The sequence below is a fragment of the Globicephala melas genome, chromosome 19 (genome assembly GCF_963455315.2).
Source record: "Globicephala melas chromosome 19, mGloMel1.2, whole genome shotgun sequence".
NCBI lineage: Eukaryota > Metazoa > Chordata > Mammalia > Artiodactyla > Delphinidae > Globicephala > Globicephala melas.
The window spans coordinates 26,305,116-26,317,749 of NC_083332.1; the positions used below are offsets into that span (position 1 = coordinate 26,305,116).

At 52.7% G+C, this 12,634-nt stretch overlaps 1 protein-coding gene across 2 annotated transcripts in view; it reads left to right on the forward strand.

The window, feature by feature from the left end:
• GPT2 (glutamic--pyruvic transaminase 2) overlaps window positions 1–12,634 on the forward strand; it is a 35,913-nt gene that overhangs the window by 19,360 nt on the left and 3,919 nt on the right. Inside the window, exons 7-10 of one of the 2 annotated variants that reach the window (XR_004034430.2) lie at window positions 1,631–1,710; window positions 4,755–4,891; window positions 9,462–9,636; window positions 11,362–11,531. Coding sequence is in view for 1 of the 2 variants with exons in the window: in XM_030833065.2 (XP_030688925.1) it covers window positions 1,631–1,710; window positions 4,755–4,891; window positions 9,462–9,636; window positions 11,362–11,517 (548 nt within the window). In the remaining variant the exon portion in view is untranslated. The remainder of the gene's footprint in view (window positions 1–1,630; window positions 1,711–4,754; window positions 4,892–9,461; window positions 9,637–11,361; window positions 11,532–12,634) is intronic. The other variant, XM_030833065.2, reaches the window with a different exon arrangement.

Here is a 12,634-nt window from a genome sequence, read left to right on the forward strand (position 1 = left end):
CTTCGTCCCAGGCGAAGACTGGAGAGAAGTAAGCTCTGTCCTTGTCCTACAGTTTGCATCGCTCATATCACAGGGATTATTTGCGCACAGCAGGTCTCCTTTGCTCTCCCGAGCTACAGGCTTCCTGAGGCCTGGCCCTTACTCAGTTCTCTCAGCACTCCCCCTGGCAGTATGTACACATGGTTTGATGCTCTTGGTGCTCAAACCTTTGCTTGCATTCTAACAGGATACACTTTGTGGGATGGCAGCCCTGGGAGAGAAGACCAGCAGCATTTTTAGGCAGGCTCAGCCCCCTGGATAGGCAGCTCCTGTCTGTCTGTGGGAACAGCAGCTGGTTCCTTGTAGCATCCAGGGCTACTACCCTTCCTAATTCCCAGAGCCATGAGCTTGCTTCATAGGAAGCCCGGTTGACCCTTTCTTGGCAGGAGACAGGTTGTTCCCTTAGGAAAGGAATTGGTTCATTGCTTAGACAGTTTAAGTCTGAAATTCTGGCTGAATCATACCATACTTTTATAAGATACATCTATACATTTTTTCTAAGACTTATTCTTGTTATTCTTACATGGGCAAGAATATAGTTAGTTTTAACAAGAAGGTAACATACTCTACATACTAGTTTGCATCTAGATATAGATACATATATAAATGACACATGTGCCCATACATACACACATAAATATATACATATATGTAACATCCATAGATGCACATTTATGTATAGTAAAGAAACAGCCTTTTGTGAGAAGTCAGCATGCCTGACTAGTGCTTTCCCAGAGGCTATGTGAGCACGTCAGACAACCCAGTGCCACACTTACAGTGGGCCTCAGGAAATATTGGGAAAAGGTTCATTTCTACCTTGTTGCATTTGTTCCTTTCCCCACCTAAACCCACAGTATTTCCTGTGAACTGATGGGTGAATATTTTGCTGCTGGCTGGCACTCATTTCTCTAAGATGGATGAAATGTTGAGTCAAGCCCTGAAGGGAGACCCTGGCAGGGACACTGCGGGTACCCGGAAGCATCCTCAGAGGGCAGCTCCCATGTAGCTGCTGACAGGAGAAGCCAGAGCTAGCAGGCAGGCTCATCTCATTTAGAGCTTATTCCACAGTATTTACCGGGGCCCTGCTGAGTGCTGGCTTTGAGGGTCAGCACTGAGCCCACAGACCTTGTCCCTGCCTCACGGAGCTTGTGTGGGCAGAAGGTGTAGCCAGTGCAGTTCTCCTGGTGTTGCCGCTGTGGGGTGAGGACGAGAGTGGGGCTGAATGATTAAACTCCTTCAGTTTAACTTTCCCGCTCTTTATGATGTTGTCATGCCTTCTTGCCCTCCAGCACAGATTAATACAAATATACCCCCTCCACACACACACACCTCCAATAAGAATAGCAAGAAGGCTGGGTGTGAAACACTGCTCCCTCCACGTACCCAGCTTAAGTGAGTCAGAGGGACGGGGCTGACCGTCGGGACTCCCTGGAGGTTGACTGAACCCCCCGAGTCACAGCAGCTAGGGAGGGTGGTCCCACAGGGTCCTGGGGAATACAGATACCTGAGCGATTCTGGTTGGGGTTCTTGCCTGGGGACAATTTAAACAGCATTACAACCTACCTTCTGCTTTTGTTTGGGGACTTTTTAGGTCAGGTGCAGAGCAGAAAGTGCATAGAAGACGTGATTCACTTTGCCTGGGAAGAGAAGCTCTTTCTCCTGGCTGATGAGGTAAGAGCAGCCTTGGCTCTCAGAGGTGAGGGTGCACTTTCTCTTCTGGGAGAGGGAGGCAGGCCTGGTTTTTCTATAGCCAGAGAGAATTTTCTAGGTGTTGGAAGAGAGATTCTAACAAGGTTGAGGATGTTCAGTGTTACACCCTGTGAGACTGACCAAAAATCATCCCAACATTGGTTTGGAATCTTGGTTATAAGTTTCAGAAATCTAACCCAAACTACTTTAAACTTGAAAAGTAAAAAGGTGGTAGGGTCTCAGGAGTGGGGCTGGATCCAGGGACTCAGACCACATCTTCCACCTCCTTTCATTCCATCCTGCTGCCTTGGCCTCACACACGGGCCTGCTATCTTCGCAGTCTAGAAAGAGAGCATTTCTTCCTGGTGGTTCCAGCAAAAGTCTCAGAATTGAGCTTCACTGGTGCAGCTTGGGTCAAACACCCATTGCTGAGCCAATTACTGTGGCCCCGTGGTTGCAATATGCAAACTGACCAGGCCTGGGCACGGGGCAGTGTCTCTGCCCGGTGCCCCCAAACCTGCAGAGAGCGGGGGGTGGTCGTGTTCACTGAGGCAAATTCAGGGCCTCTTTCTCAAGCAGGGAAAGTGGGTGCTAGGTGGGCCTGATGCTATGTCCTGTGAGGAGGGGAGTCTTAATTAACCCCCCACAGCTGCTGCTTCTTGAACCCCAGTTCTGGAGACAAGGCATGCCCATTCTTTTCCTGCAAGGAAAGAAATGAAAGACCCGTCATATCCTGTTTTCATTTCTTCATTGCTGCATGATTTCTAGTTAGTCGTAGCTTCTAACACACAAGCTTCATTTCTTTGCTTCTCAGCACCCGCACCGCCCCGCCCCACACACAGAGCTTACCCACCAAATTGTTGCCGTGATTAATAGCAGATGGACCTAAAATGTTCATTTCTATAGGAAAGAACGTACAGCAGAGTGACCTGGTGCACAAACCTCTTCCCTCGGGGTCTGGGAATGGAGGGGTGGGGGAGAAGGAAGCTCTGCCTGGCTTGTTGAAGGTGCAGCTGGCTTGACCCTCCTGCTGACCCACAGCACTCCAGAGAGCCTCGGTTTCCCTGATGTCCAAACTGGGTATGGGACGCTCATCTCCAAGGGCAGATGGGACGCTTGCCTGCGGCGCGCTAGACTGTGTGGGGACAGGGAGGCGCTGCTCCGTCCAGTGTGGGGGCTGCTGGGTCCAGTGTGGGTGCTGTTTGGTCCAGTGTCGGGGCTGTTTGGTCCAGTGTGGGCGCTGTTTGGTCCATTGTGGGGGCTGCTGGGTCCAGTGTGGGGACTGCTGGGTCCAGTGTGGGGGCTGTTTGGTCCAGTGTGGGGGCTGCTGGGTCCAGTGTGGGTGCTGTTTGGTCCAGTGTCGGGGCTGTTTGGTCCAGTGTGGGGGCTGTTTGGTCCAGTGTGGGGGCTGCTGGGTCCAGTGTGGGCGCTGTTTGGTCCATTGTGGGGGCTGCTGGGTCCAGTGTGGGCGCTGTTTGGTCCAGTGTCGGGGCTGTTTGGTCCAGTGTGGGGGCTGTTTGGTCCAGCGTGGGTGCTGTTTGGTCCAGTGTGGGGGCTGTTTGGTCCAGTGTGGGGGCTGCTGGGTCCAGTGTGGGTGCTGTTTGGTCCAGTGTGGGGGCTGCTGGGTCCAGTGTGGGTGCTGTTTGGTCCAGTGTGGGGGCTGCTGGGTCCAGTGTGGGGACTGCTGGGTCCAGTGTGGGTGCTGTTTGGTCCAGTGTGGGGCTGTTTGGTCCAGTGTGGGGGCTGCTGGGTCCAGTGTGGGTGCTGTTTGGTCCAGTGTGGGCGCTGTTTGGTCCATTGTGGGGGCTGCTGGGTCCAGTGTGGGGGCTGTTTGGTCCAGTGTGGGTGCTGTTTGGTCCAGTGTGGGGCTGTTTGGTCCAGTGTGGGGGCTGCTGGGTCCAGTGTGGGGGCTGTTTGGTCCAGTGTGGGGCTGTTTGGTGCAGTGTGGGGACTGCTGGGTCCAGTGTGGGGGCTGTTTGGTCCAGTGTGGGGGCTGCTGGGTCCAGTGTGAGTGCTGTTTGGTCCAGTGTGGGGGCTGCTGGGTCCAGTGTGGGGGCTGTTTGGTCCAGTGTGGGGGCTGCTGGGTCCAGTGTGGGTGCTGTTTGGTCCAGTGTGGGGCTGTTTGGTCCAGTGTAGGGGCTGCTGGGTCCAGTGTGGGGGCTGTTTGGTCCAGTGTGGGTGCTGTTTGGTCCAGTGTGGGGCTGTTTGGTCCATTGTGGGGGCTGCTGGGTCCAGTGTGGGGGCTGTTTGGTCCAGTGTGGGGCTGTTTGGTCCAGTGTGGGGACTGCTGGGTCCAGTGTGGGGGCTGTTTGGTCCAGTGTGGGGGCTGCTGGGTCCAGTGTGAGTGCTGTTTGGTCCAGTGTGGGGGCTGCTGGGTCCAGTGTGGGGGCTGTTTGGTCCAGTGTGGGGGCTGCTGGGTCCAGTGTGGGTGCTGTTTGGTCCAGTGTGGGGCTGTTTGGTCCAGTGTAGGGGATGCTGGGTCCAGTGTGGGGCTGTTTGGTCCAGTGTGGGGCTGTTTGGTCCAGTGTGGGTGCTGTTTGGTCCAGTGTGGGGGCTGCTGGGTCCAGTGTGGGCGCTGACAGCAATGGTGGACAGAGAGCTGGGTGAGTGCCGTGACGTGCGGAGGGTACACAGTTAGCACTTCAGGTGCGGAGGTCAGGACAGGTACACGAACTGCTTTCACCACTCATCTTATTGACGGAAGTGAGCATCACACTCCGGGAGGAAACCTGCTTGGGCAGGTGGGGTATTTGATGTCGTCACTGGCACATGAGGCAGAAAGGAGATCTGGAGACTGGGTGGGAGAATCCAGTGGGCATGCATCCCGAGGCCTTCCCTCCTTGCTCTTCTGTAAGGTTCCCTCAGGCATGTCTGGCTTGGCAGTGGTGTCCGAGGCTGGGCTTCACGGCAGGCTGCCTGGCTGCAGTTTGGCCTGGAGCACCCGTGCCCTCCCTCAGCCGGCGCCTAGGTGGCTCAGGCTTCTGGGGGACTTGCGATGACTGTCTCCATCCCGTCCCCTCCTGCAGGTGTACCAGGACAACGTGTACTCTCCAGACTGCAGATTTCACTCCTTTAAGAAGGTGCTTTACGAGATGGGGCCCGAGTACTCCAGCAACGTGGAGCTCGCCTCCTTCCACTCCACCTCCAAGGGCTACATGGGCGAGTATGTGGGCCCCCACCTCCCTCCCGCTGCCCCTGGGCCTGCTTGGTCCCTGTGCTTCTCCGCTCTGCCCCACCTCAGTCTGCTGGACAGAGACAGCTGCCCTTATCCACCGACTCTGCTGATCTAAGAAGCAGGAGGAGACAGACCACACCTCCCCAAAGGGAGCATGGTGGTGTGAGGACAGACCTTGTGCAAGGGCTCGTGTAAAATAAGGCTGTGATGAAAATGAAAACAGGACCTCACAGCAGCTTCCAACGCTAGTGTTTTCTGCCAGCCATGTCGCTGTTGCTCTGACAGTGACTGAACTCTGAGGGCCAGGGAAGGCAGGTTGAGTGGACAAATGCTGTCAGGCCAGTAGGGCAAGCTCTGTGTGCAGGAGCTCTGTATGCACCCTGCCTCAGCACTATGTGACCTCTGGGGCCAGAGTCAGCTTCAATCCTGTATTCATTCATTCAGCTAATATTTATTGAGCACATGCTATGAGTCCAGTACTGATCTCGGCACTGAGGTTATAGCAGTGAGCAAACAACAGCCATCCCTGCCCTCACAGAGTTATGCTTTAGTGAGGAGAGAGAGGCAATAGACAAACGAATATCACATGTCAAGTGGGCAAAAATAATTAGAGAAGAGATGGGAATGCCGAGAGGTGGGGTCTGGTCACTGAGGAGTTGGCTTTTGAGTTAAGACCCAAGGGAGGGGTTGTGGGGAGCTACACAGATGTCTGAGGAAAGAGCATTCCAGACAGAGGGAACAGCACATGCAAAGGCCCTGAGGTGGAAGGAGCAGCTGTTTGAGGAGTGGCAAGGAGACTAGAAAGGAGTGAGAGAGAAAGTGGCAGAAGTTGCGACCAAAAAAAGTCATAGGAGGCCAGATCACCCGAGCTACTTAGGTTATTTTTTACTTTTACTCAGAGTGAGATGGGAACCCTTGGAGGGTTTACACAGAGGTGTGACTTCTCCTGACTTATGTTTTACCAGATTCTCTGGTTGCTGTGTGATGAGGGTAGGGACAGAAGTGGGCATTCGAGTCAAAAGGCTGTTATGGTCCAGGGGAGATATCGTGGGCCAGGGTAGAGGTGGGGAGAAGATGTTTGATCTTGGATATGTTTGAAGGTAGAGTTGACAGGTGTTGCTTGATGGAAAAGGTGGGTGTGAGAGAGGGAAGTCTCGGATGATTCCCAAGTTTTTTGTTCAAACAGCAGGAAGGATAGAGTTGCCATCAATAGATGAGGATTGCTGTTTGTGAAGCAGGTTTTGGGGTAAAATTAGAAGTTGGTTTTGGATGTGTAGAATTTGCAGATGCCTATTGGATGTCCAGATGGAGATGGATGTGTGAGTCTGCAGCTCAGGGCTGATATCCAGCTGGAGATTAAAGTTTATGAGATGTCAATGTATGAGTTGTTAGACAGATCTCTGAGCCTGGATGTCTCACCAGGGGTGAGTACAAATAGAGAAGAGGTCCAAGGACTGGGCCCAGGCCCTCCCTGCTCAGCAGTTAGGGGAGGAGAGGAGGAGCCTACAAACTAGACTGAGATGGAAAGGCCAGTGTATTTACAGCTAAGGACATTCATTCCCCAGCGTTGTGGGAGTTCTGCTTTATGCCAGGTGTCAGGAGGAGGTGTGCAGGCCAGTGTAACTGCGAAGCTTCAAGAAATATTTTAGCCAGGTCAAGGGAGCTGTCCCCTTGGGATGGTCACCCAACTGTTCTTGGCTATATTTGATGTGGGCAGGGGTTGATCTATGCTGGTCTTTCTGGTCTACCCCAGTAGTGATGCTGTCTCCTTGCTAGGCTTTCATGTGTTGTGTAGCTCTTTTCCTAAACAAATATGTTCTCCATTAACTCATTTTTCAAACTCAAGTGTGTTTGTCACATACCCACCCATCTTTCCATCTGTGTTACTGATGACTGTTTTAATGGTAATACCCTGGATGTTGGTAACCTGAGGTGGTATCCTGTTGCCCTCAGATCCTGATTACCTAGGATCAGACTGATTTGCCCAATTTGATATTCTGCTCATCAGCAGAGAATAAAGCAGAAAGTTTCTTCTTTCAACTTTGTTACAGGAAACGTTTCCGAGATGCCAGAATTTATCTTCCCGCATTGGAAAAGCGAGTTGAGGGATCACATGGGGATCTGTCTCTGCCAGTTCATTCTGCAGCCTGATCCCAAAAGTGTTTTATCGAGTGTCTCATCGTATCAGGTGCTCTGAGGTTGTGTGGGTGTGGTACACGTACAGAGGAAGGCAGGAGCTGGTGCCTGCGTTTCTGTGCTTATTAGTCTGAATGTTATCAATCACAGTCCAGAAAGTGTGGCTGATGGAGCTGACTTCGTTCTGAAAGGTTTTTGTTTTTGTTTTTGACTGTATGATCTCAGCTTATTTTCATGAGATTTGACTGTATATCAGTCAGGATGCTTTTGGAAATACGTAACAGAAACTCAAGTTGAACTGGCCTATATCAAAGAGGCTTTTTAAAAAATCCATATCAGGGCACTTCCCTGGTGGTCCAGTGGTAAAGAATCTGCCTTACAGGGACTTGCCTGGTGGCACAGTGGTTAAGAATCCACATGCCAGTGCAGGGGACGTGGGTTCGATTCCCTGGTCAGGGAAGATCCCACATGCCGCAGAGCAACTAAGCCCGTACGCCACAACTACTGAGCCTGTGCTCTAGAGTCCTCGAGCTGCAATACTGAAGCCCGCACACCTAGAACCTGTGCTCCACAACAAGAGAAGCCACCACAATGAGAAGCCCGCACACTGCAGTAAAGAGTAGCCCCCCTCACCGCAACTAAAGAAAGCCCGCGTGCAGCAATGAAGACCCAACACAGCCAAAAATAAAATTAAAAAATAAAGTAAAATAAAGAATCCGCCTTACAATGCAGGGTACGTGGGTTTGATTCCTAGCCAGGGAACTAAGATCCCACATGCCATGGGGCAACTAAGCCCACGGGCCACAACTACTGAGTTTGCACGCCTCAACTAGAGCCCACGTACCACAAACAACAGAGCCCACGCACCACAACTAGAGAGAAAACCCGCACGCCACAACTAGAGAGAAGCCCATGCGCCGCAATGAAAGATCCCACACGCCTCAACGAATATCCCACGTGCCGCAACTAAGACCTGACGGAGCCAAAAATAAAGTTAAATAAATAAGTAAATAATAAATCTTAAAAAAAATTTATTTTAATCTTTATCAGTAAAAAGTCAAGGAGGGCTTCCCTGGTGGTGCAGTGGTTGAGAGTCCGCCTGCCGATGCATGGGACACGGGTTCGTGACCCGGTCCGGGAAGATCCCACATGCTGCGGAGCAGCTGGGCCTGTGAGCCATGGCCGCTGAGCCTGCGCACCTGGAGCCTGTGCTCCGCAACGGGAGAGGCCACAGCAGTGAGAGGCCTGTGTATCGCAAAAAAAAAAAAAAAAAAAATCAAGGAGTGGACTTCCCTGGTGGTGCAGTGTTTAAGAATCCGCCTGCCAGTGCAGGGGACACGGGTTTGAGCCCTGGTCTGGGAAGATCCCACATGCTGCAGAGCAACTAAGCCCATGCACCACAACTACTGAGCATGTGCTCTAGAGCTCGCGAGCCACAACTACTGAAGCCCGCACACCTAGAACCCGTGCTCTGCAACAAGAGAAGCCACCACAATGAGAAGCCTGTGCACCGCAACGAAGAGTAGCCCCTGCTCACCGCAGCTAGAGAAAGCCCGCACACAGCAACAAACACCCAACGCAGCCAAAAAAAAAATAAAAAGTAAATAAAATTTAAAAAGTCAAAGAGTAAAGTTTAATCAGGGGGCTTAAAAGTGTCACCAGATCTCTTTCTGCTTTCTGGCCTTGTCTTGTTTTCTTTCTCAGCTCTGCTTTCCTTTTTTTTGGCCACACTGCCTGGCTTGTGGGGTCTTAGTTCCCTTACCAGGAATTGAACCCTGGCCCTCGGCGGTGGAAGTGCCAAGTCCTAACCACTGGACTGCCAGGGAATTCCCTGCTTTGCTCTCCTTTGGGTTGGCTTTGTTTTCAGGCATCAGAAAGTTCTAGCCAAATCCTCAGGCTACTGCTCACATGCCCACCCCTCGAACCTGTGCAGGGGGTGCCCAGCCTGAATCACATGCCCCTTTGGAGCAGGGCTAGCGTATAAGTTAAGAGTCAGGCTAAGCTGCTCTAACCAAAAGGCCCCAAAATACAGTGGCTCAAACAAGATGGAAGTGTGTCTCTGTGATAACAGCCCAAAGGTAGGGGGAGTCCAGGACTGGCTCTGCCCCGTGAGGTCATTCAGAGATGGGCTGGTGGGCTGGCCCTGTTTTCTCAACATGGGGCACTGAGGCTGCTGCTCTGGTGTGTGCATTCCTCAGGAAGTGGGGAAAGGGAGAGAGGAAGGAGAGAGCATGCTTTTAAGGAAGTGATGTGGAATTTACACATATCACTCCCTTTCACTTTCCACTGGCAAGAACTCAGCCACACCTGGAAACTCAGTGTTGGGCATGGGGATGTTTACAGAAGATTCTGGCCGGCTGGATGCACTTAGTAGAGGTCTCTCTGTGACTGGTGGGTCCTCTCCCTGTCTTCAACCTTTTAGGTGTGGCTACAGAGGAGGCTACATGGAGGTGATCAACCTGCACCCTGAGATCAAGGGCCAGCTGGTAAAGCTGCTCTCGGTGCGTCTGTGCCCGCCAGTGTCTGGGCAGGCTGCCATGGACATCGTTGTGAACCCCCCGGTGCCAGGAGAGGAATCCTTCGAGCAGTTCAGCAGGGTGAGTCAGCTTGTCCCACGGCCTGTCTGCATCACTGCTGTGACCAGTGTTCACCATGTATTGTCTCAATGGCCAGCCTCTGTCTAGATGGCCTCCTGGGGGTGCTCGTGGTTCCACGTGGCGCCTGACTCACCCCAATGAGGTTAAGTCTCAGGATGCAGCTGGGCTGTATTTGAAGTGGGAGGACTGTTGCATGTGGGGGGGGGCGGGGTGCACCCCTTCCTGTTTCTCGCCTGTGAGCACCACGGATGGGCAGGCGCCCAGAGGGAATGGCCTTGTGTCCTGAGAACACCCTGGGTGGGAGTGGGAGGGGAATGATTCTGTTACTAAACTAAAAGGGGGAGATGGATGAGCATGGCATTGATTCTAGGCCACGGGCCACAGCTGCAGGCTGTCCTTGCAGCTTGAAGTGATGCAGTCAAACCTTTTTAACTGCAAGTGAGAAAAACCCAACTCTAAGTAGTTTAAACAGAAATGGAATTTATTGGTCATATAACCAAGAAGTCAGTTCCCAGCTGTTCTAGATTCACAACCTTTTTTAAAAATTGTGGTAAGATACACAGAACATGCAATTTACCATTTGGATCATTTTTAACTGAACAGTTTAATGCATAAAGTACACTCATTGTTGTGCAACCATTACCACCGTCCATCTCCAGGAACTTTTCATCATCCCAGACTGAAGCTCTGTACCCATTAAACAATAACTCCTCATTTCCCCCTCCCCCCCAGCCCCTGGTAACCTCTACTCTACTCTCTATGAATATGACTACTCTAGGTACCTCATATACAGTGTTTGTCTTCTTGTGACTTTATTTCAATTAGCATGACGTCCTCAGGGTTTATCCCTGTTGTGGCATGTGTCGGACTGTGCCTCCTGTTTAAGGCTGAGTGACATTCCCCTGTGTGTACATGCTACATTTTGCTGATCCGCTCATCCGCAGGCCACAGCTCTTCACCCACACATTCCAGTAGTACTTGCAGAAGTGCTGGACTGCTTCCTCCAGCTTTGGACACATGTCCAGCTCTGAGCCTGTCACTGATGTGCTTTGCCTGGATCACGTGCCCCAAACACACCACATGGATTGGGGGAAGGGTGACTCCCCAAAATGAAGTGGTGGGGCTGTCTCCTAGAAGCATGTTCTAGGGTGTTCCATCCAGGCCCAAGTTCATTCAGACCAATGGGCAGGGACTGGTTTTTCTCATTTTCAGGAATGACATCCTGGTACAAGAGTAGAACCCATGGGCTTCCCTGGTGGCGCAGTGGTTGAGAGTCCGCCTACCGATGCAGGGGACACGGGTTCGTGCCCCGGTCTGGGAAGATCCCACATGCCATGGAGCGGCTGAGCCCGTGAGCCATGGCCGCTAAGCCTGGGCGTCCGGAGCCTGTGCTCCGCAACGGGAGAGGCCACAACAGTGAGAGGCCCGCGTACCGCAAAAAAAAAAAAAAAAGTAGAACCCATGACACAGGCTACCTAGGACCTACCTGTGGCCCGTGTGCTCCTGCCCCAGGGCACATGGCAGCCTCATGGGCTGAGCGTCTATGGAAGAAGTTCCTGCAGAGGGACATGTGTTTTGCCCACCTCCCCCATTTGCTGTGCTTATGCACACGCAAGCTCACCTTCACCAGTCTGCCCTGACGCCCCAGTTTGAAGGGATAGTTTCCAGGGTCTGGAGCCATGATGTCCAGAGATGCTAACTCCTGTGCTTTCTCTGTCTCATCAGGAGAAAGAGTCCGTCTTGGGTAATCTGGCCAGAAAAGCTAAGCTGACAGAAGACCTGTTTAACCAAGTCCCAGGAATTCACTGCAACCCCTTGCAGGGGGCCATGTACGCCTTTCCTCGAATCTTCATCCCTGCCAAAGCCATGGAGGCAGCTCAGGTCAGGGGTGCCAGGTCAGGGCTGGCTCTCTCACTGGGTTCACATGGGACTGCTTCTTGCCATGGGGAGCTAAAGTGTTGGCCCTAGAGGCTCTGAACTTTGTGTATCTGTTGGTCAGATGGTACTTAGTGTGTAAAGATGACGGGCTCTCAGAGACCCAGCCCTGCAGCATGCTGTGTTGATGTGGTGGGTGTGAGGCCGGCCCCAGGTGAGCGGTGTGCTGAAGGCAGGTGCCCACATGTGATATGATGCATTTAAAACTGAACAGAGGGCTTCCCTGGTGGCGCAGTGGTTGAGAGTCCGCCTGCCGATACAGGGAACACGGGTTCGTGCCCCAGTTCAGGAAGATCCCACGTGCCGCGGAGCGGCTGGGCCCGTGAGCCATGGCCGCTGAGCCTGCGCGTCCGTTGCCTGTTGAACAGATGCTGGGGAAGCATCAAGAGCAGTCTCTTTCACCTGGCCACAGTACCCTAGAGCAGCGCTTCTCAGACTTGAGTGTGTACGTGGATCACCTGGGGTCCTGTTAAAAATGCCGATACTGGTTCAAGAAATCTTTGGAGGGGCCCAAGATTCTGCGTTTCTAGTAAGTTCTCAGGTGGTGCCACAGACCCTGGTTTGAGGATCAAGGGCCAGAGCCGTATCTCTGAAAGTGTCCTTCTACCTGCTTACCTCCTCGATACCTTGTTAAACATTCAAAATCTGGCCCCACCCCTCAGCCAATTGAATCAGAATTTCTGGTGTTGGAGCCTGAGAACCTATTTAACAGGTGGCCTGATTGTGCAAACCGAAGTGTGAGAAGCACCAACAGTAGGGCCCCTGAGAGGCTTGTTCCTTGAGGCCCCCTGGGCAGAGACCTCAGGGCCCTGGCTTGGCGTATAGGACACAGCCAATGCTTGTGGAGCTGCTCCGTGGGGGTAGGGTACACAGGCAACAGGCTGGCACTCCCCACTGGAGAGCAGAAGCCCCGCAGCCCATGGCTGTCCCACAGTGGCCTTTGGGTTCTTTGTTCCTGGCCCCAGCTGCTTACAGCACCCAGCATCCTGCCTTGGTTCTCACAGGAAGGGAGGGCAGAAGGGCCCTGCCATGGGAAAGAACCTGCCATCTCAAGTGTATTTGG